Genomic DNA, 22,532 nt, shown 5'->3' with positions numbered 1-22,532 from the left:
TTGGGTATTCCAACAGGTATTCTGTGGCCCTATTGTTAGAAACAATGGGCCTTCTTGGGATGTTTATAGTAAACAATGCATCCTCTGTGGAAATCTTGTGAATCTCGGGCAGCAGGTAAAATCGACTTGCATGTTTGTTTGATGGCGTAAAGAATTTGTGATAAATCTAGATAATAAATTCTCTGGCTAATGATCTATTTTACTCGGGCACCTGGAGGCACAATGGGTAACACAGAAACAATAACACAAATCTCATATTCTAGTGTATTCTAAAGTCGTTAACAAGCCTCTAACACAACCACATCCTTGCTCTCCATCCAGATGTGAGATGTGCAATCATATGCAAAAGACACAGAGGTATTTGCAAGGGATTTTACTTTACCTGTAAAGTCAGGTTATAATTGAAGTTCGTCAAACATCAACCTTTTAGAATGTTATAAACAGTACATTGGAGAGACAGGGAATCAATGAACTTAAAGATAAATGGCAATCATGGCAGACAGGCTAAAACATCCCAAGAGCAGTTTCCCAGCACTTTAGTGGAATGGCCATGACTTTGATGAAATTAAATTTATTCTCCAGTCAGGCTTTAAATCTCTAAGGGACAGAAAATATAGGGAGGTATATAATCCATGAATTCAGAAAATTGGGATCAACAGTAATAAATAGCTAAAAAAAAAAACATTCCAATCTTTTAAACATATTCCATCTGCACCATAACTAGTCGGGGGGAAAATCCTATATAGTGTTAATTGTACAGTTCACAGCAAATGTAGACTCCCCCCTCCGTCCACCTCAGTAATAACATAAGCTGCATGTGTTTTTCGAAACATCTTTCCATCTCATCACTTCTTAATTTAGTTCCCCCTTGAATCCTTTCCTTCAGATAATGTCCTACTTGGCAGTTATGGTTCACTCTGATTTGCTATTATTCCATTTCTCTTTCGTTCTCTTCTCCTGAAAAGCTCTTGATACCTATTCCCTTTTAGCTGTGTTGCTTATCAGGACCTTTTGGAATGCCTGTCCCCTTTCAAGTACTGTGCATCAGCATGAAACCTGCTTTGGGTGCTCACTCATCGTCCACCCTGCATTGCACGTTTTCTGTTGCTGCTTCCTTTTATTTTTTTCCAGTCAATGAATCACCGGTTCCAGGTTGATAGACATTCATACCAAAGGAAACATCCTTTCACTTCTTGCCCTGTTTCCTTCTCCCCCAGCTGCCTTTTTCTTCTTCAGAAGCAAAATGGAATTTAAACCCCACCAGTCCTGATTGTGCTGTCCAGAGAGACCCCTTGTCAAAATGTTGTCTCGGCTTGCAAACTAAGGCTCCTTTCAACCCTTGTTCAGGTTTTTCATTATCTGCAAGTAGAGAAGGCAACTGAATGCCTGTGTTACTGAAATATAGCCACTTTGGAAATATTAGTTTAATATTTTGTTGCACTTCATTAAGGGCAATGGTATACCCATTATTCGTTTTTGCATTTCTTGCACAATAGCCATCCTAAAGCTCTTTGTAATATTTGTGTTGAAAGCAGTTTATTGACTTAAAGGGCCCGGAAAAAAATTTGATTTTCATATGCTAACAATGCATGTCTGTACAGATTGCCTCTAAGAATTGAAGCCTGTTTTTTAAAGCTGAGTGTGGACCCTTTGTTTAGAGATATATTACATATTTTATTGCCATTCAGCTGTGTGCCGAGTTGAGGGAAGGAGGATCATCATTTTTGCTCTGTTATTGTTCATATTAGACCTGCCTTAATATTGCTTGCAGTCTGGTGACCAGTGGCAAAATACTGGTTTCTGCCGTTTTCTAACCTTTGTAAATATTTGAATTTGCTGTTTGCTAATGCCTGTTTGTTTTCAGATATGTACAAAGCATCAATCGCCTTAGCATTTGTACAATGATCTTTATACTTAGTTACATAATGCACTGAGTAAAATGAATTCTATATGGCTACCATTCACACAAACTTGCAGTTTTTACAAGACTTCAACTTGTTGATAAAAAAGGATGGCAAAGAAGCATTCGAAGTGGGCCTGAACACAGCACTTGGCTTGATTTTAAAAGGCTCCATTCGTGCAAAACGAAAAGACATTGCCCGGGTCCTTGAAGTGCAGTCGGATGGAATCAGTGAAAGGCGAAAGAAGCGTAAGTGTTAAGCAATTTTTTTTAGTTAGATTGCACATGCAGTGCTTGTGCTATCTTATCTGGCAGTTTTTTGCTGATGGCCTGTATTTTTTGCTATTTTTGCCTTGCCTTATAGTTATACTAAAACATGGCTAAGCGTCAGAAAGAATAATAAAACCTTTTGACTAGCCTGTGCATTTCTTCATTACGTAACAGTTTTTGCACTAGCTAAATTTAAATTACCTATTGTTCCTCTCCATTGTAATGGTGCAGCCTTTTCTGAGTTTTTCAACTAGTAGTAGTGATTTAGACGATACCTAATTCAAATCTTCACAAACTTTGCCAATTTCTGCTGTAAGATGTTTGGCTTTCAGTTTCTGTGCCTTTGCATGTTTTCAATTTTGTTTATTTGCCTTCCTAAATTAGACAATAAATTATCGCCTTATTCTACCTGCTAAGAGGTACACCATTGTTGTGTTGCTTATTTCTATTGTAGATGTACAGACAGTACGCATTCTTCAGCTATTGGCAAATATTGGAAACCAGCCAGGAGCTGTGGACGTTATGTTTGTACCATTTGTAAGTTTTCTCTTTGTCATTTGAATATTCAGGAAGCCTACTTGAAACTGACATTAGCAAATTTCCTTTGTTTTTAAAATGGCTTATAGTTTAACTTTGAATTATGAATCACTATTCAAATAGAAATAATACACAGGTTTTCATCACAACTGTGAACTCTTTCCTGTGAAAAGATTATTTGCACCAAGTACAATCAAAAGTACTTGTAAGAGACCCCTGCCATCACATGGTTAACCACGTCATATTGCATACAAGAGTCACTTGATGAAGCACTGGTAATAATAATAATAATTGGCTCACAGGAAAGGAAAGGCGCAGTATCTGTCACACTTGCTCTATGGACACCTGAACGGCACCGTGAAGGAGGGTAGGAGGGTTGGAGTGAAAGTACAAAGAAAGAAAGGGGAGCTGTAGTGGAGGGCTATGGAGTAATTTTGACCACCTCGGGATCTTTAACGCGCGCTGACATCGCACAGCACACGGATGCCACTTCGTGCCTCCATCGAAACGCAGCTGCCGTGGTCGGGTTAGAACCCGGGAACTCCGGCACAGTAGTCTGGAATCTTACCACTGCACCACCCTGGTGGGGCAAGTCGAGATTGGTGCAGTGTGCCGTTTGACTAAGCATTCTGCAGCTGCAGTGGACGAGCAGTGCTTTATGAGATGGCTTTTGCAGGCAGCTTGGTGGGGTTCAGCATGTGCTGGCAAGGGGTCTCTAAACCTGCTCATGGATGCTAGTACCTAACATGTTGTTAATGTCTGAATATATAACTCTGAAACTGCTTCAAAAGAAAATTTTGTCGTATTGTCTTATCCTACAGGCTTCTGAAGGTGGGTAAGGCAGTTTAATAGTGCTTTAAAAAATTGCTGTATTTTGCTAGCCAAGTTTGAAATGATGTAATAATTTTAATGCTTCTGAGATTAGGTTTACCATGTTGGTGGGGAGAAAATACTGCTGTGTTTCAAGGTTCATGCAGTGTAAATGTAATGCCTTCAAGTGCAGATGCTAACATTTCATGCATTAATCATGTGGCACTCTCAGTAGACATTCTCAATAAATCCAAATTGTTATTTTTTCATTGCAAGTTAGTCAGCATATTTTTAGTATTCGGACCTTTAGCACTTCAAAGTGCTCAGACTGCCTGCCGCTATAACGATTACAACTTCTTGAAGACTGGAGCTTTCTGCCGCCTCTTGAGGCTCACCATGCACTGATGTTCTGGATGTCTATGCATACAATGTGCTAAGCGTGAAAAATCTTTTACCATGCCATATTTCAGTGTTGACATTTTTTGGAGCTTCTGCTGTTTGGTTGTTTGGGAATGCTCTGCTCTTGCACACATAAGCATAATTGTCTGTTAACTCACAGCTCAAGTGTACGCTTTCCACGAATATATGTGATGATGTTTCAGAACTGCCACATAGAGCAGTGTCAACACGTTTTCCTTGTAACTAAAACTTACATGTAAACACTTCAGGAAGCATGGCTTAGGGCTCGGCTGGTTCATACTTAGCACAAGAAGGATTGTAAAAGTGCAGAAACGCATTATATGTTATATAATACATGCACTTTTTTTTGCAGTACCCCATCGCTATGTACGCTCTTGCTTTTTTTTTTTTTTTGTTTGGTTCTACAGTATCTACTTGGCCAGTGCAGGATATGCTGTAAGCCTTGTGTGAAGCCTTCAGTTGAGCCAGCTGTTAATAGTTTAGTAGTAAACACCGTGTTCCAGTGCTGTCAACAAATCATTAGGAATTTTGAAGGTAGCCGATAACTTTTATTTCATTTTTCAGTTGCAAGCTGTTCACCAGTGGGTAATGTGAGCATCAAAACTGCACCGATCATGGTTGCTTAACAATGATGCTCTCCCATCAATGCTAGAAAAAAGAAACTGCCTTAATTTTATATTCAAGTGCACATTGAGTTCCAAGAAAACAGTGTTTACTGGGGCACTGTTATTCATTTGCCCTATTTCTCTGCCTGTTTCTAAAATGATACTGAGACCAGGGCAACCCCAGCATCCACTCAGCACCTATTTCAGTGCATTGTGGGATACCAGCAATGCACCTGCAGCAATTGTAAAGTAAATGTCAGTATTTTCTCTCATCATACAAGTATATGTAGTGTCTTTGCGTCACGACTTCGCTGAATCTCACAGGCCACCAATGTACTCAACAGAAGTGTGTGAAAAGCAATTGGTTTCGCACTGGAAGGTGCTGGTTTTTGTAATAGGGTAGTTCAATTTACAAATGCTGTTAAACTATCATAAAATACATGGCAGTATTTTTGCCTTTTGGCTTGCATTACCAGTTTAGAATAATTTAATTTGTTACCATTCTTGAAACAATTTTTTTTGGTTGAAATCATGCGAATGCTGTTAGGAGCGATAGAAATCCAGCTGGCATTTTTTCCCTCTGCATACTTTAACAAGCTATGAGTTATTTACATTTTTAAATAACATGTTAAACATTCCAGTTCATGTGAAATGAAAAGTTTGTGGGGCAGCACGAAAGTTCTCTAACCCGGGTGCTTTTGATGAGTCTAGCCATTTTTTTTTTGACAAAATAGTTTGCATAATCTAAAAATGCCATGCAACAGCATGCTGCATGAATCAAAATGGGTTGATCTTACGTGCTCTCATTTATGACTTGATCAAGGATTGCCAGCTTTGTGCCTCCTGAACCAACCATGACAGTATACTCCACATTGTTAATTGTGCGTAACCACCAGTGATTTCCGATGGGGCCCTTTTCCAGCACACTGCTGTACACTAAAGAGGCATTGGTGTAGTCTAATTATAGAGTAGAAAAATATGTTGAATTTGTCTTTTGACATGCCCAGTGCATACTTATATAGCTGTTTTCTTATGCACTTCTTTAACAATTTTTTCAAGGAACAGGAAGAAAAGCCTGCTACACCATGCATCGGCTACACTGGCCCCAGCATTGAAGAAGCTGAAGAGCTTTTTCTTTTCGTGGAACAGCGAAAGCTGCTGCGAGTTATTGATTCAACTGAGGGGATTGTTGCCATCATGGGCGGATTTTGGATTTTTAATCTTGCATACGGCAAGAATTCTGATAACTTGTGCTGCATGATAGAGCACCTGTTCTTAGGCGTCAGTGTTTCAAAGCCACGATGCGCTGCACGGCGTTTTATTTCGTTACACAAAGGCGACTTTTGTGCAAGTGCACACATTGTCGACGCGCAGGGTTAATGCTCAGATTGCTGCATTCTTCTGAAAGTTTTGTTGTTTTTAAATCCACCATGCGCTGCATGGCGTTTTATTTCGCTACACAAAGGCGACTTTTGTGCAAGTGCACACATTATCAACGTCGACGTGCAGGGTTAATGCTCAGATTGCTGCATTCTTCTGAAAGTTTTGTTGTTTTTAAATCCACGATGCGCTGCACGGCATTTTATTTCGTTACACAAAGGCGACTTTTGTGCAAGTGCGCACACTGTCAACGTCGACGCGCAGGGTTAATGCTCAGATTGCTGCATTCTTCTGAAAGTTTTGTTGTTTTTAAATAAATGTCACCATGCTGTTTTGTGCATTGCTTGGTTCTGTTTTTTACTAAAATTGTGTACATTGTTTGCATTTGTTGGAACTGTTTGGCTTCTCAAATTTTGATGTATTTACGTACATAACGTGTTTTTGCCCGTCTGCAATCCTCTCGGTTGAGAGCGGCAGTAATAAATAAATAAATGAGGTTCCATAGCACGCATCAAAGGGACAGAACACGAGCGCCCACACTGACCCCCCCCCCCCACCTTCTAGCACCCGAGCACTCACTAGCCTGAACCCTGACCCTTCTATGCCGAATAAGACTTTCAGTTTCCTTCTGTGCGTGAAGCTGTGACATTTTTTCATAACATGCTCTAATCGAGAAAACAATTGTACTGGTATGGGCCATTCAAAATGACATGCCGCATTTCTTTACATGCTCATTTGGCATTACAGGTGATTACCAGGTATACCATTAATCTTTATTGCAAATGTGCACATAGGAAAACCATTAAAGAACGTGTAATGGCAAAAATAATTCCTAATTAGGGAATGCAATATATGCAGGCGATCCGCGCCGATTTTTTTAAAGGGGTGTAAGGGTGTAATGCCACTGCTCCCACCCTGCAATAGGGTGTAAAGGTGATGAAACACCCCAGCGCATTGGCCCCATAGAAGGGTGTTATGACAACCCAAATCACCCTCTTAGAGGGTGTACTGGCACTCTGAAGCCACTTTTTTTAAAGGGTGCATGGGTGTTAGTTATAGACATGCGAAAACACCTAATAGGGTGTTTTTGTTTTTACAGTGTACGCCAACAAGCGCACAAACAACGAGGTTGAGAAATCTGCCATAGCAAAATGTGCCCTCAAGAGCTCCAAGGATCCCTCACTAGAAATTCCTTTTATTAGTTGTTGTTTTCTGCATATCACGTTCTTTTTCTGAAAAATGTCATATTCAGTTTGTGTTACGCCTGCTGTTCATTGTTCCTGGCAATATACATAACTGGAAGAGCCTACGGATGATCGCTCTACATAGGCTATACTCAAAAGCAGCAACCGACGGCAGCAGAGAACCCTTATGCTTAGCAATGTGCCCATTCATGAGTGTAGAATAACAGCTGCAACATTTTACTACGGAAGCACGGGGTCTTGATAACATAGCAACGAAAAAAAATCGCTCTTTCCATAAATACGCGTCAGCTACATTTCAAAAAAGAAAGACTGTGAAGTCCAGAAAAGCGAGCTTGAAATAAAATGCAGATGACCAAATATTAGCATCATTGAAAATAATTCATAATAGTGGGTTTACAAGGGAGCGTAATTGATTGGAATTTCTGATCAAGGATAGCCTCGACTGTATCGTCGTGCTCACTTAAAAGCAGAATATACGAGCCATTTATGCAATGGTCTCGTAAGGAACAAATTTCATCGTTCTTGTGCTCTACTAGCAGCGAGGAGACTTACAATGTACTGCCGTCATCATGCCTAAAGGGGTGCAGGCATCCGTAGAAAACTAATTGCAGGAATTACGAGGTTCCATTGGTGATGGGGAAATTTCAGACTGGATTACAGACTTCTTAACAAACCGGAGACTATTCGTGCTCTTTCAGCAGACGGAAACTACGACAGTGTCCTTCATATCAAGGATCCCTCAGGGATCCGTGCTTGGGCCACCATTATTTTAATTTTCAATAACAACATTACCAGCAATATTGATTGTACCATAAAGCTGTTCGCTGAAGAATGCATTGTCTGCAAATCTATTCACAGGTACGAATATTATATTGCACTCAGTGACTCTCTAGACAATCTAACCGAATGGTACAAAAAAACGGCCAATTTCAATAAACACAACTAGCTCACCTTTCTGACATTAGCAATAGCGACCTTACGAATTTAATATTGTATTAACGGCGCAATATTGACAAAGGCTCACCACCACAAGTACTTAAAGGGACACTGAAGACACCAAAATTTGCTATCAAAATGTAATAAACGGCATTTGGTGACACTGTCGCCGCATATCCGGCAGCACAAAATCGAATTATTACTGAGATATTGCGATAACAAGTTAAGGTTTCTTTTTTGTTCCCGCCGGTCGAATTCAAACTTTTCTCCTACTACGTAGTCGGGTAGGATGACGCACACTATGCGCAAGAGGAGATTCCGTGATTGCTGCCGCGCGGGGAGCGGAGAATATTTTGCGGGTGCGTGCCGAGCATCTGCTGCTCCGAGCTCGTATTTCAGGCGCCACAGGCCCAAACCAAACTATTCGAGCACGCATGAAGTGCCTGAGCCGGAACATCACCAAAACTGAAGTGGACGCCTGTAGCGCCGTGTTAGCTGAGAGACCAGCGGCATCTACCGACAAGCGGACGAAATGAGTATATTTTTATATTTGCCTTCCAACATTTACCTTGTCTTTTCGCCTTCGTTTACGTGTGATAAAAGCGTTTTATCATATTCGAGACAAAAACCGACTACTGCATTCAAATGGTCTTAGTAATTCGCATTTGTCGGCCTCCGGGATCCCTTGCGCGTCACGTGGTTTGTAGTTCCGAACCTCGGCCGTTTCGGCTGTGGCGGCGATACCTGTACTCCTGTTCTTCCTCTTTACTACCTTATAACAGCTCTGTTATCAGTAAGAGTGGCTATTTTGTAACCAGCAACTGGCATTCTATCAATGCAAGCCCACTTCATTTTTCTCTTTAGTGTCCCTTTAACAGGATAGTTAAGCGGGCGAGTTGGTGATACATCATCCAAAAAACAGCGCGAACAAACGGGGACGACAAGAAGAAACCACAGAAACAAGCGCTGACTCTCAACTAAAGTTTAATCGCAGGAAACACGTTTATATAGGTACAGAAACAATAAAACAACAAAACCAGAACGCACGTGTTACTATGTGATGTCCAGATATGCAACTTCGCAGTCGCGCAGGAGCAGGGAAGGTTTGCTGACACACAATCTTTCTAGACCAAGGATCAAGTCTTTCGAACATTCAGGAAGCACGATAAATTCTCCGACATACACAAAACCACGGATGCCGACCCGCGCTGTGCACTTGCCTGCAGGTTCGATCAAGTGACTTCCCGCCGTGCGAATTTTCGGGCCGGACCAATGTGTCAAAACTTTCTTCAATTCTCTGGCGAGACCACGGCTCATTACTGAATAATCGGCACCAGTGTCGAGTAACGCGGTGACATCCGCTCCATCAATCGTTACACATAAATCGGAGGTAGTATGCCGGATGCTGTCGCTACGTGACACAAGCGAAATCTCGTCGGGTCGGCCTGACGATGACGGAGGATCTTCACATTTCCCGACATCAGCGACCCTGCCTCCGAAGGCCGCTGGTATTAGTTTTCCCGGTTAGGGCTGGGAGAGGAGCGGCGTCGGGAAGAGTGGGGACTTGTCGAACGGTAGCTCGTCGGGGACGTAGACCGACGCTCTTGGTAACTGGACGTGACGGGATACTGCCGCGCTGCAAGGTCGCTTGCAATCTCAGTGGGCCGTTCGTCATTCCGAGGGTGGAGTTCCTCCGAGGCGAAACCCCGCATGTTGACGCGGCGGTACGGGCACGCCCGGTAAAGGTGACTGGCTTCCCCACAATGATAGCACAGGGGCCGACGGTCCCGGGGCCGCCATACTTGACTTTTACGGGGTCGCTGGTAGATTGGCGGAGGGGAGTAGTGAGGCTCCATGCGGCTCCATGCGAGTCCCTCCATGCGAGGACCCTGCGGCTCCATTGCTGGAGCTGCGACGTTGATACTATGGTCCGGCGGGGGAGCCTTACTCAGGACGGACGCGTAGGTGGGCCTCGCGTCAAACGTCTGGTGAGGAACGCGCTGCTGGGGAACGTCAGCAACTTGCTGAGCTACCATACGCACCTCGTCCCGGACGACTTCAGCCAGTGAAGGAAAAGCTGTTGTGTTGCAAGTCATCCGGAGCGCTTGCAGTTCCTCCCGCACGACAGAACGGATGAGATTTCGTAGTGCGTCCATGTCGCTGCCGACATGCACAGGGGGTGCGTCGGACCCAATGATGTTCACGTCACGGTTGTACTGACGGGCTCGGTGTTGCAGCGTTAATTGTCTCCATGGTCGCTGCCTCGCTGAGAAACTCCGCCACAGTGCGCGGTGGACTGCGCACCAGTCCCGCGAAAAGTTCTTGTTTAACAACCCGTATCAGGTGACGCAGTTTCTTATCTTCAGGCATTTGTGGGTCTGCACGCTTGAAAAGGCGTGTCATGTCCTCAAAGAACATACGCACGCTCTCGTTCCGGCGCTGAATGCGTGAGTGTAGCGCAGCTTCTGCTCGCTCCCGGCGGTCGGCGCTAGGAAAGGTGGTTTTCAAATCACGACAGAAGGCTGCCCAGGATGGAAAGGAAGCCTCATGGTTTTCAAACCATGTCCGTGCAGACTCTTCAAGAGCGAAGTACACGTTGTGGAGCTTGCGCTCATCAGTCCACCCGTTGTAACGAGCAACTCGCTCGTAGTTTTCAAGCCAGTCCTCGGCGTCCTCGAACACGTCGCCATGAAAAGAGGGGGGTGTTCGCGGCAGATGACACAGGATGTGGGTGGGAAGCCTGCTCTCAGATGTCATTGCAGCAGGTTCTGCGGCCGTCTGAGGGTGCGTCGTCCTGGTAGCGGCCGGAAGGGGTCCGAATTCAGGGGGCTCTCCACGTAGGCGGCGGCCGAGGCGTTGATGTACGGAGGTAAGCTCCGTATTGACAGGTTGATTATGCAGGACTGGATCGATACCTGGCAGCTCCTCCACCAGATTTGTAACGTAACGTTACACAGAAGGCTCTCTGGCACTCTGGCACCGAAGAACACCAACAGTCAGTCAGGGCAGCACAAAAGCGGAGCACCGTTTCGCTTCGTCGTCTTCTCCGAATCACCCGCTCAAATCTTCGTCGTCTATGAACGGCATGTGTCAATATATATATATATATATATATATATATATATATATATATATATATATATATATATATATATATATATATGTGTGAAGGAAAGAAGCCAACAGTCGGCAAGGCCAAGGAAAACGTTTGGGATGGTACTTTTTTTTAATGTTTACTTGGATAATCACAGAAATTAGTAATGTAATCTGTTTAGGGGAAAGATAATTAGACACAAAGTAGAAGAAAAAACAACGCGCCGATGGTGGGATCCGAACCCACGACCTCCGAATAACGCGTCCGGTGCTCTTCCAACTGAGCTACATCGGCCGCTGTCCCCCCTGCTACTTTCTTGGGTATTTATGTTGTCTGTATACGAACCTTTGAGAGCGTTCACCAGCGCCACCCTCAGCCATAGCGGCGGACGTGGGACGTCCTTTGTTACCGCCAGCGTCACGTAGAACGTGATCAAGAGCGAGGGCGAAAGCTGTGCTAGAACCCTCTTACGCTACCTATGGCTTCAAGACTGCCAGAACCGAGACCCCCGTAAGCTACAAGCAGATCAATTAAGGGGAAATGAGGGTGCTAGTTATAATACATGAAGGAAAGAAGCCAACAGTCGGCAAGGCCAAGGAAAACGTTTGGGATGTACTTTTTTTTTTAATGTTTACTTGGATAATCACAGAAATTAGTCATGTAATCTGTTTAGGGGAAAGATAATTAGACACAAAGTAGAAGAAAAAACAACGTGCCGATGGTGGGATCCGAACCCACGACCTCCGAATAACGCGTCCGGTGCTCTTCCAACTGAGCTACATCGGCTGCTGTCCCCCCTGCTACTTTCTTGGGTATTTATGTTGTCTGTATACGAACCTTTGAGAGCGTTCACCAGCGCCACCCTCAGCGATAGCGGCGGACGTGGGACGTCCTTTGTTACCGCCAGCGTCACGTAGAACGTGATCAAGAGCGAGGGCGAAAGCTGTGCTAGAACCCTCTTACGCTACCTATGGCTTCAAGACTGCCAGAACCGAGACCCCCGTAAGCTACAAGCAGATCAATTAAGGGGAAATGAGGATGCTCGTTATAATACATGAAGGAAAGAAGCCAACAGTCGGCAAGGCCAAGGAAAACGTTCGGGATGGTACTTTTTTTTTTAATGTTTACTTGGATAATCACAGAAATTAGTAATGTAATCTGTTTAGGGGAAAGATAATTAGACACAAAGTAGAAGAAAAAACAACGTGCCGATGGTGGGATCCGAACCCACGACCTCCGAATAACGCGTCCGGTGCTCTTCCAACTGAGCTACATCGGCCGCTGTCCCCCCTGCTACTTTCTTGGGTATTTATGTTGACTGTATACGAACCTTTGAGAGCGTTCACCAGCGCCACCCTCAGCCATAGCGGCGGACGTGGGACGTCCTTTGTTACCGCCAGCGTCACGTAGAACGTGATCAAGAGCGAGGGCGAAAGCTGTGCTAGAACCCTCTTACGCTACCTATGGCTTCAAGACTGCCAGAACCGAGACCCCCGTAAGCTACAAGCAGATCAATTAAGGGGAAATGAGGGTGCTCGTCATAATACATGAAGGAAAGAAGCCAACAGTCGGCAAGGCCAAGGAAAACGTTTGGGATGGTACTCTTTTTTTAATGTTTACTTGGATAATCACAGAAATTAGTAATGTAATCTGTTTAGGGGAAAGATAATTAGACACAAAGTAGAAGAAAAAACAACGTGCCGATGGTGGGATCCGAACCCACGACCTCCGAATAACGCGTCCGGTGCTCTTCCAACTGAGCTACATCGGCCGCTGTCCCCCCTGCTACTTTCTTGGGTATTTATGTTGACTGTATACGAACCTTTGAGAGCGTTCACCAGCGCCACCCTCAGCCATAGCGGCGGACGTGGGACGTCCTTTGTTACCGCCAGCGTCACGTAGAACGTGATCAAGAGCGAGGGCGAAAGCTGTGCTAGAACCCTCTTACGCTACCTATGGCTTCAAGACTGCCAGAACCGAGACCCCCGTAAGCTACAAGCAGATCAATTAAGGGGAAATGAGGGTGCTCGTCATAATACATGAAGGAAAGAAGCCAACAGTCGGCAAGGCCAAGGAAAACGTTTGGGATGGTACTCTTTTTTTAATGTTTACTTGGATAATCACAGAAATTAGTAATGTAATCTGTTTAGGGGAAAGATAATTAGACACAAAGTAGAAGAAAAAACAACGTGCCGATGGTGGGATCCGAACCCACGACCTCCGAATAACGCGTCCGGTGCTCTTCCAACTGAGCTACATCGGCCGCTGTCCCCCCTGCTACTTTCTTGGGTATTTATGTTGACTGTATACGAACCTTTGAGAGCGTTCACCAGCGCCACCCTCAGCCATAGCGGCGGACGTGGGACGTCCTTTGTTACCGCCAGCGTCACGTAGAACGTGATCAAGAGCGAGGGCGAAAGCTGTGCTAGAACCCTCTTACGCTACCTATGGCTTCAAGACTGCCAGAACCGAGACCCCCGTAAGCTACAAGCAGATCAATTAAGGGGAAATGAGGGTGCTCGTCATAATACATGAAGGAAAGAAGCCAACAGTCGGCAAGGCCAAGGAAAACGTTTGGGATGGTACTCTTTTTTTAATGTTTACTTCGATAATCACAGAAATTAGTAATGTAATCTGTTTAGAGGAAAGATAATTAGACACAAAGTAGAAGAAAAAACAACGTGCCGATGGTGGGATCCGAACCCACGACCTCCGAATAACGCGTCCGGTGCTCTTCCAACTGAGCTACATCGGCCGCTGTCCCCCCTGCTACTTTCTTGGGTATTTATGTTGTCTGTATACGAACCTTTGAGAGCGTTCACCAGCGCCACCCTCAGCCATAGCGGCGGACGTGGGACGTCCTTTGTTACCGCCAGCGTCACGTAGAACGTGATCAAGAGCGAGGGCGAAAGCTGTGCTAGAACCCTCTTACGCTACCTATGGCTTCAAGACTGCCAGAACCGAGACCCCCGTAAGCTACAAGCAGATCAATTAAGGGGAAATGAGGGTGCTCGTTATAATACATGAAGGAAAGAAGCCAACAGTCGGCAAGGCCAAGGAAAACGTTTGGGATGGTACTTTTTTTTTTATTGTTTACTTGGATAATCACAGAAATTAGTAATGTAATCTGTTTAGGGGCAAGATAATTAGACACAAAGTAGAAGAAAAAACAACGTGCCGATGGTGGGATCCGAACCCACAACCTCCGAATAACGCGTCCGGTGCTCTTCCAACTGAGCTACATCGGCCGCTGTCCCCCCTGCTACTTTCTTGGGTATTTATGTTGTCTGTATACGAACCTTTGAGAGCGTTCACCAGCGCCACCCTCAGCCATAGCGGCGGACGTGGGACGTCCTTTGTTACCGCCAGCGTCACGTAGAACGTTATCAAGAGCGAGGGCGAAAGCTGTGCTAGAACCCTCTTACGCTACCTATGGCTTCAAAAGACTGCCAAAACCGAGACCCCCGTAAGCTACAAGCAGATCAATTAAGGGGAAATGAGGGTGCTCGTTATAATACATGAAGGAAAGAAGCCAACAGTCGGCAAGGCCAAGGAAAACGTTTGGGATGGTACTTTTTTTTTAATGTTTACTTGGATAATCACAGAAATTAGTAATGTAATCTGTTTAGGGGAAAGATAATTAGACACAAAGTAGAAGAAAAAACAACGTGCCGATGGTGGGATCCGAACCCACGACCTCCGACTAACGCGTCCGGTGCTCTTCCAACTGAGCTACATCGGCCGCTGTCCCCCCTGCTACTTTCTTGGGTATTTATGTTGACTGTATACGAACCTTTGAGAGCGTTCACCAGCGCCACCCTCAGCCATAGCGGCGGACGTGGGACGTCCTTTGTTACCGCCAGCGTCACGTAGAACGTGATCAAGATCGAGGGCGAAAGCTGTGCTAGAACCCTCTTACGCTACCTATGGCTTCAAGACTGCCAGAACCGAGACCCCCGTAAGCTACAAGCAGATCAATTAAGGGGAAATGAGGGTGCTCGTCATAATACATGAAGGAAAGAAGCCAACAGTCGGCAAGGCCAAGGAAAACGTTTGGGATGGTACTCTTTTTTTAATGTTTACTTGGATAATCACAGAAATTAGTAATGTAATCTGTTTAGGGGAAAGATAATTAGACACAAAGTAGAAGAAAAAACAACGTGCCGATGGTGGGATCCGAACCCACGATCTCCGAATAACGCGTCCGGTGCTCTTCCAACTGAGCTACATCGGCCGCTGTCCCCCCTGCTACTTTCTTGGGTATTTATGTTGTCTGTATACGAACCTTTGAGAGCGTTCACCAGCGCCACCCTCAGCCATAGCGGCGCACGTGGGACGTCCTTTGTTACCGCCAGCGTCACGTAGAACGTGATCAAGAGCGAAGGCGAAAGCTGTGCTAGAACCCTCTTACGCTACCTATGGCTTCAAGACTGCCAGAACCGAGACCCCCGTAAGCTACAAGCAGATCAATTAAGGGGAAATGAGGGTGCTCGTTATAATACATGAAGGAAAGAAGCCAACAGTCGGCAAGGCCAAGGAAAACGTTTGGGATGGTACTTTTTTTTTAATGTTTACTTGGATAATCACAGAAATTAGTAATGTAATCTGTTTAGGGGAAAGATAGTTAGACACAAAGTAGAAGAAAAAACAACGTGCCGATGGTGGGATCCGAACCCACAACCTCCGAATAACGCGTCCGGTGCTCTTCCAACTGAGCTACATCGGCCGCTGTCCCCCCTGCCACTTTCTTGGGTATTTATGTTGTCTGTATACGAACCTTTGAGAGCGTTCACCAGCGCCACCCTCAGCCATAGCGGCGGACGTGGGACGTCCTTTGTTACCGCCAGCGTCACGTAGAACGTTATCAAGAGCGAGGGCGAAAGCTGTGCTAGAACCCTCTTACGCTACCTATGGCTTCAAAAGACTGCCAGAACCGAGACCCCCGTAAGCTACAAGCAGATCAATTAAGGGGAAATGAGGGTGCTCGTTATAATACATGAAGGAAAGAAGCCAACAGTCGGCAAGGCCAAGGAAAACGTTTGGGATGGTACTTTTTTTTTAATGTTTACTTGGATAATCACAGAAATTAGTAATGTAATCTGTTTAGGGGAAAGATAATTAGACACAAAGTAGAAGAAAAAACAACGTGCCGATGGTGGGATCCGTACCCACGACCTCCGACTAACGCGTCCGGTGCTCTTCCAACTGAGCTACATCGGCCGCTGTCCCCCCTGCTACTTTCTTGGATATTTATGTTGTCTGTATACGAACTTATGAGAGCGTTCACCAGCGCCACCCTCAGCCATAGCGGCGGACGTGGGACGTCCTTTGTTACCGCCAGCGTCACGTAGAACGTGATCAAGAGCGAGGGCGAAAGCTGTGCTAGAACCCTCTTACGCTACCTATGGCTTCAAGACTGCCAGAACCGAGACCCCCGTAAGCTACAAGCAGATCAATTAAGGGGAAATGAGGGTGCTCGTTATAATACATGAAGGAAAGAAGCCGACAGTCGGCAAGGCCAAGGAAAACGTTTGGGATGGTACTTTTTTTTTTTAATGTTTACTTGGATAATCACAGAAATTAGTAATGTAATCTGTCTAGGGGAAAGATAATTAGACACAAAGTAGAAGAAAAAACAACGTGCCGATGGTGGGATCCGAACCCACGACCTCCGAATAACGCGTCCGGTGCTCTTTCAACTGAGCTACATCGGCCGCTGTCCCCCCTGCTACTTTCTTGGGTATTTATGTTGTCTGTATACGAACCTTTGAGAGCGTTCACCAGCGCCACCCTCCGCCATAGCGGCGGACGTGGGACGTCCTTTGTTACCACCAGCGTCACGTAGAACGTGATCAAGAGCGAGGGCGAAAGCTGTGCTAGAACCCTCTTACGCTACCTATGGCTTCAAGACTGCCAGAACCGAGACCCCCGTAAGCTACAAGCAGATCAATTAAGGGGAAATGAGGGTGCTCGTTATAATACATGAAGGAAAGAAGCCAACAGTCGGCAAGGCCAAGGAAAACGTTTGGGATGGTACTTTTTTTTTTTATTGTTTACTTGGATAATCACAGAAATTAGTAATGTAATCTGTTTAGGGGCAAGATAATTAGACACAAAGTAGAAGAAAAAACAACGTGCCGATGGTGGGATCCGAACCCACAACCTCCGAATAACGCGTCCGGTGCTCTTCCAACTGAGCTACATCGGCCGCTGTCCCCCCTGCTACTTTCTTGGGTATTTATGTTGTCTGTATACGAACCTTTGAGAGCGTTCACCAGCGCCACCCTCAGCCATAGCGGCGGACGTGGGACGTCCTTTGTTACCGCCAGCGTCACGTAGAACGTTATCAAGAGCGAGGGCGAAAGCTGTGCTAGAACCCTCTTACGCTACCTATGGCTTCAAAAGACTGCCAAAACCGAGACCCCCGTAAGCTACAAGCAGATCAATTAAGGGGAAATGAGGGTGCTCGTTATAATACATGAAGGAAAGAAGCCAACAGTCGGCAAGGCCAAGGAAAACGTTTGGGATGGTACTTTTTTTTTAATGTTTACTTGGATAATCACAGAAATTAGTAATGTAATCTGTTTAGGGGAAAGATAATTAGACACAAAGTAGAAGAAAAAACAACGTGCCGATGGTGGGATCCGAACCCACGACCTCCGACTAACGCGTCCGGTGCTCTTCCAACTGAGCTACATCGGCCGCTGTCCCCCCTGCTACTTTCTTGGGTATTTATGTTGACTGTATACGAACCTTTGAGAGCGTTCACCAGCGCCACCCTCAGCCATAGCGGCGGACGTGGGACGTCCTTTGTTACCGCCAGCGTCACGTAGAACGTGATCAAGATCGAGGGCGAAAGCTGTGCTAGAACCCTCTTACGCTACCTATGGCTTCAAGACTGCCAGAACCGAGACCCCCGTAAGCTACAAGCAGATCAATTAAGGGGAAATGAGGGTGCTCGTCATAATACATGAAGGAAAGAAGCCAACAGTCGGCAAGGCCAAGGAAAACGTTTGGGATGGTACTCTTTTTTTAATGTTTACTTGGATAATCACAGAAATTAGTAATGTAATCTGTTTAGGGGAAAGATAATTAGACACAAAGTAGAAGAAAAAACAACGTGCCGATGGTGGGATCCGAACCCACGACCTCCGAATAACGCGTCCGGTGCTCTTCCAACTGAGCTACATCGGCCGCTGTCCCCCCTGCTACTTTCTTGGGTATTTATGTTGTCTGTATACGAACCTTTGAGAGCGTTCACCAGCGCCACCCTCAGCCATAGCGGCGCACGTGGGACGTCCTTTGTTACCGCCAGCGTCACGTAGAACGTGATCAAGAGCGAAGGCGAAAGCTGTGCTAGAACCCTCTTACGCTACCTATGGCTTCAAGACTGCCAGAACCGAGACCCCCGTAAGCTACAAGCAGATCAATTAAGGGGAAATGAGGGTGCTCGTTATAATACATGAAGGAAAGAAGCCAACAGTCGGCAAGGCCAAGGAAAACGTTTGGGATGGTACTTTTTTTTTTAATGTTTACTTGGATAATCACAGAAATTAGTAATGTAATCTGTTTAGGGGAAAGATAGTTAGACACAAAGTAGAAGAAAAAACAACGTGCCGATGGTGGGATCCGAACCCACAACCTCCGAATAACGCGTCCGGTGCTCTTCCAACTGAGCTACATCGGCCGCTGTCCCCCCTGCCACTTTCTTGGGTATTTATGTTGTCTGTATACGAACCTTTGAGAGCGTTCACCAGCGCCACCCTCAGCCATAGCGGCGGACGTGGGACGTCCTTTGTTACCGCCAGCGTCACGTAGAACGTTATCAAGAGCGAGGGCGAAAGCTGTGCTAGAACCCTCTTACGCTACCTATGGCTTCAAAAGACTGCCAGAACCGAGACCCCCGTAAGCTACAAGCAGATCAATTAAGGGGAAATGAGGGTGCTCGTTATAATACATGAAGGAAAGAAGCCAACAGTCGGCAAGGCCAAGGAAAACGTTTGGGATGGTACTTTTTTTTTAATGTTTACTTGGATAATCACAGAAATTAGTAATGTAATCTGTTTAGGGGAAAGATAATTAGACACAAAGTAGAAGAAAAAACAACGTGCCGATGGTGGGATCCGTACCCACGACCTCCGACTAACGCGTCCGGTGCTCTTCCAACTGAGCTACATCGGCCGCTGTCCCCCCTGCTACTTTCTTGGATATTTATGTTGTCTGTATACGAACTTATGAGAGCGTTCACCAGCGCCACCCTCAGCCATAGCGGCGGACGTGGGACGTCCTTTGTTACCGCCAGCGTCACGTAGAACGTGATCAAGAGCGAGGGCGAAAGCTGTGCTAGAACCCTCTTACGCTACCTATGGCTTCAAGACTGCCAGAACCGAGACCCCCGTAAGCTACAAGCAGATCAATTAAGGGGAAATGAGGGTGCTCGTTATAATACATGAAGGAAAGAAGCCGACAGTCGGCAAGGCCAAGGAAAACGTTTGGGATGGTACTTTTTTTTTTTAATGTTTACTTGGATAATCACAGAAATTAGTAATGTAATCTGTCTAGGGGAAAGATAATTAGACACAAAGTAGAAGAAAAAACAACGTGCCGATGGTGGGATCCGAACCCACGACCTCCGAATAACGCGTCCGGTGCTCTTTCAACTGAGCTACATCGGCCGCTGTCCCCCCTGCTACTTTCTTGGGTATTTATGTTGTCTGTATACGAACCTTTGAGAGCGTTCACCAGCGCCACCCTCCGCCATAGCGGCGGACGTGGGACGTCCTTTGTTACCACCAGCGTCACGTAGAACGTGATCAAGAGCGAGGGCGAAAGCTGTGCTAGAACCCTCTTACGCTACCTATGGCTTCAAGACTGCCAGAACCGAGACCCCCGTAAGCTACAAGCAGATCAATTAAGGGGAAATGAGGATGCTCGTTATAATACATGAAGGAAAGAAGCCAACAGTCGGCAAGGCCAAGGAAAACGTTCGGGATGGTACTTTTTTTTTTAATGTTTACTTGGATAATCACAGAAATTAGTAATGTAATCTGTTTAGGGGAAAGATAATTAGACACAAAGTAGAAGAAAAAACAACGTGCCGATGGTGGGATCCGAACCCACGACCTCCGAATAACGCGTCCGGTGCTCTTCCAACTGAGCTACATCGGCCGCTGTCCCCCCTGCTACTTTCTTGGGTATTTATGTTGTCTGTATACGAACCTTTGAGAGCGTTCACCAGCGCCACCCTCAGCCATAGCGGCGGACGTGGGACGTCCTTTGTTACCGCCAGCGTCACGTAGAACGTGATCAAGAGCGAGGGCGAAAGCTGTGCTAGAACCCTCTTACGCTACCTATGGCTTCAAGACTGCCAGAACCGAGACCCCCGTAAGCTACAAGCAGATCAATTAAGGGGAAATGAGGGTGCGCGTTATAATACATGAAGGAAAGAAGCCAACAGTCGGCAAGGCCAAGGAAAACGTTTGGGATGGTACTTTTATTTTTTTAATGTTTACTTGGATAATCACAGAAATTAGTAATGTAATCTGTTTAGGGGCAAGATAATTAGACACAAAGTAGAAGAAAAAACAACGTGCCGATGGTGGGATCCGAACCCACGACCTCCGAATAACGCGTCCGGTATATATATATATATATATATATATATATATATATATATATATATATAAATATATATACAATCTGAACGAATTCCCTGCTACATTCATGCTGTAGGATAACCAAGGCAAAGAAAGCACTGATTATAGCAGTGCCTGCCGTCCCGTTTGAGAAGACCACAGATGACGGCAGGAGGCAAACCGAGGACATCGTTACAAGCCAAAGTACAGGAAAGGTCAACGTACACGAGCATACTTATCAAACATATCAGCCCGAAAGAAATTCGTTAACTTTAAAGGAGCCCCAGCCCAGATAGTAAAAAGCATATTTGCAACGTCGAAAATAATGAATAATTTCAGCATCTGCTTCGATAAGAATAAAAAAAAGAGTGATTGGTTAAATTTTTTCCACGTTTTCTTTGATATTTTGATTTTGTTTGTATTGCGGGCGAGTAGGACGGTACTATCTGCATTTCACTTCCGCCATCCTGCCTACGCAAGTCGCCAATACCTTACGCCGACAACCACCTCCCTCAGCGCAAAAAAAGTGCCGGTATCGTACCACCTACGCACATTATCAGACAGCGGCGCCGCTATCTGAAGGTGCGCCTCCTGATCATGCAAACAACTCGATGGGCTGAACTCACCAGGACGGCGGAAAGCGGTGCTCTTTCAGTATGCGCCTCCCCTGGTTGGCGATGTGGCCACCCAAGTGAGCAGCCTGGACTTCGGGCCTCTCCTCGTTGTCACCTTCAGGCTCCATTCCAGACGTCTCAGCGCAGTGTACAGCTCTGCGAATGAGTGTGCGGCCTCCTCTTCTTCTTGCATCGAATGGGGGACAGCGCGTGCGAGCTGCTTTTAGGTTTAATACATAGATTTTAATTTTAATTGCAATACAACATCTTACTCCACACCGCTTATCAGTATCTGGCACTGAGCATTATGGAGCTCCTCACACCTGCCCGACTGCAAAGTCACAGGATAATTTTTCAATGCATTCTTTCCCACTGCGGGCTCCATGGCGAATGAAAAGGCCGATGTTGAAGCAGAAGTGCCCTAAGCAATGGCTTCCAAACTGTTGTGTCTTTTTCAGAGCGGATACGAGGTGTCTTCTAATGAACTGTATGAAGAAGGCTACAGCAGCTTACTGGGCCTAGCTAGACGCCCAACAGGTTCGTCTAAGAAGGCTCGATCGAACATTGACATTTTATGTTCCGCGTGAAATTCCGCGCCATCATGTCTACTTGTTATATAAACTGCGTGTAAGCGTGGCTTTCATAAGGAGGTAATTGCATTTAATTGGGCAGGTGGACTCCGCGGAATGTTCAACTTGTGGCATCCCCGAGACTGTGAAGTCGGGACCATATATTATTGGTGTGCCCACTGTATGCACATGAAAAAATGTGCTAGCCGTTTTCTTGAAACGCTTGGACAAGAGGCCTCTGTCGGAGGAACTGCTGCTGGGCGCTTGGCAGGACAAGGGGAATGGTGTCCATGCAGTGCGGGCTCATTGCCGTTTTTTGTGTGCCACCGGACTCGATTCGCGCTTGTAAATCAAATTGCCGTGCCTGTAAACTTTTTCATATGCCTTCCCCACATCGTTGCTCATCCTGATCCTCTTTCTTCTCCCCTTCCCGTTCACCAGTGCAGAGTAGCAGGCCAGTTATTATATAGGCTTTGACTACTACCTCTAAGCTGAAATAGGGTGCCTAGAAGCGCGCGCGCGTGCTTCGAGGCACCCTATGCCGAAACGGACGTGGT

General features: G+C 45.7%; 1 protein-coding gene across 1 annotated transcript in view; it reads right to left on the bottom strand.

Annotated features, from left to right (window-relative positions):
* LOC146194900 (uncharacterized) overlaps nt 1-21,534 on the bottom strand; it is a 65,452-nt gene extending 43,918 nt beyond the window's left edge. Inside the window, exon 1 of the mRNA XM_084596666.1 lies at nt 21,419-21,534. Coding sequence (XP_084452792.1) covers nt 21,419-21,534 — 116 coding nt within the window. The remainder of the gene's footprint in view (nt 1-21,418) is intronic.
* Nucleotides 21,535-22,532: the final 998 nt, after the last annotated feature.

Source organism: Amblyomma maculatum, chromosome 3, assembly GCF_055883805.1.
Source record: "Amblyomma maculatum isolate TAMU_Amacu chromosome 3, ASM5588380v1, whole genome shotgun sequence".
NCBI lineage: Eukaryota > Metazoa > Arthropoda > Arachnida > Ixodida > Ixodidae > Amblyomma > Amblyomma maculatum.
The sequence above is the reverse complement of the archived record's forward strand: the minus strand, read 5'-3'. Positions and strand labels throughout refer to the sequence as shown.